Raw genomic sequence first — 1493 nt, 5'->3', positions numbered from 1 at the left:
CATAGCCAATATCAAACTGAATGGGCAAAGGCTGGAAGCATTTTCTTTGAAAACTGGCATAAGACAAGGAAGCCCTCTCTCACCATCCCTATTCGACATAGTATTGGAAGTTCTGGCCAGGGCAAGCAGGCAAGAGAAAGAAATAAAGCCTATTCAAATAGGAAGAGAAGAAATAAAATTGTCTCTGTTTGCAGATGACATGATTCTATATTTAGAAAACCCCTTTGTCTCAGCCCCCAAACTCTGTAAGCTGAGAGGCAACTTCAGCAAAGTCTCAGAATACAAAATCAATGTTCAAAAATCACAAGCATTCCGATATACCAACAATAGACAAGCAGAAGGTCAAATCATGAATGAAATCCCATTCACAATTGCTACAAAGAGAGTAAAATACTTAGCAATGCAACTTACAAGTGACATGAAGAACCTCTTCAAGGAGAACTACAAACCACTTCTCAAGGAAATAAGACACAAACAATGGAAAACATCCCATGCTCATGAATAGGAAGAATCAATATCATGAAAATGACCTTACAGTCCAAAGTAATTTATAGATTCAATGCTATTCCCATCAAACTACCGTTGATTTTCTTCACAGAATTAGAAAAATCTACTTTAAATTTCACATGGACCCCCACTGGCTGCTCTGAAAAGCCATCTTTGCATTGTTCCTCCTCCGCCTCCTTGCTCGCCACAGCCGCCTCCGCCGCGCGCCTCCTCCGCCGCCGGGGACTCCGCCAGCTTTATCGCCAGAGTCCCTGAACTCTCGCTTTCTTTTTAAATCCCCTGCATCGGATCACCGGCGTGCCCCACAATGTCAGACGCAGCCGTAGACACCAGCTCCGAAATCACCACCAAGGACTTAAAGGAGAAGGAAGTTGTGGAAGAGGCAGAAAATGGAAGAGACGCCCCTGCTAACGGGAATGCTAATGAGGAAAACGGGGAGCAAGAGGCTGACAATGAGGTAGAGGAAGAAGAGGAAGAAGGTGGGGAGGAAGAGGAGGAGGAAGAGGAAGGTGATAGTGAGGAAGAGGATGGAGATGAAGATGAGGAAGCTGAGTCAGCTACGGGCAAGCGGGCAGCTGAAGATGATGAGGATGACGATGTTGATACCAAGAAGCAGAAGACTAGACAGCAAAAAAGGAAAAGTTAAACTAAAAAAAAAAAAGGCCGCCGTGACCTATTCACCCTCCACTTCCCCTCTCAGAATCTAAACGTGGTCACTTTGGAGTAGAGAGGCCCGCCCGCCCGCCCACCATGGGCAGTGCCACCCGCAGGTGACACGCGCTCTCCACCCAACCCAAACCATGAGAATTTGCAACAGGGGAGGAAAAAAGAACCAAAACTTCCAAGGCCCTGCTTTTTTTCTTAAAAGTACTTTAAAAAGGAAATTTGTTTGTGTTTTTTATTTACATGTTATATTTTTGTACATAATGTTAGGGTCAGCCATTTTTAATGATCTCAGATGACCAATCCAGCCTTCGGAGCGTTCT

General features: G+C 44.8%; 1 protein-coding gene across 1 annotated transcript; it reads left to right on the top strand.

Annotated features, from left to right (window-relative positions):
- Positions 1-735: 735 nt before the first annotated feature.
- On the top strand, positions 736-1153 carry LOC104681428 (prothymosin alpha-like). The gene has a single exon (XM_030918627.1). The coding sequence runs from the start codon at positions 815-817 to the stop codon at positions 1151-1153; it is 339 nt and encodes a 112-aa protein (XP_030774487.1). The 5' UTR covers positions 736-814.
- The last annotated feature ends 340 nt before the right edge of the window (positions 1154-1493 follow it).

Source organism: Rhinopithecus roxellana, chromosome 15 (assembly GCF_007565055.1).
Source record: "Rhinopithecus roxellana isolate Shanxi Qingling chromosome 15, ASM756505v1, whole genome shotgun sequence".
NCBI lineage: Eukaryota > Metazoa > Chordata > Mammalia > Primates > Cercopithecidae > Rhinopithecus > Rhinopithecus roxellana.
Note: the sequence above shows the minus strand (reverse complement) of the source record. Positions and strands in the feature narration are given on the sequence as shown.

What these genes read in the sequence shown, in the direction of transcription:
- LOC104681428 (XM_030918627.1), top strand. Translation starts at nt 815, where the DNA reads ATGTCAGACGCAGCCGTAGACACCAGCTCCGAAATCACCACCAAGGAC.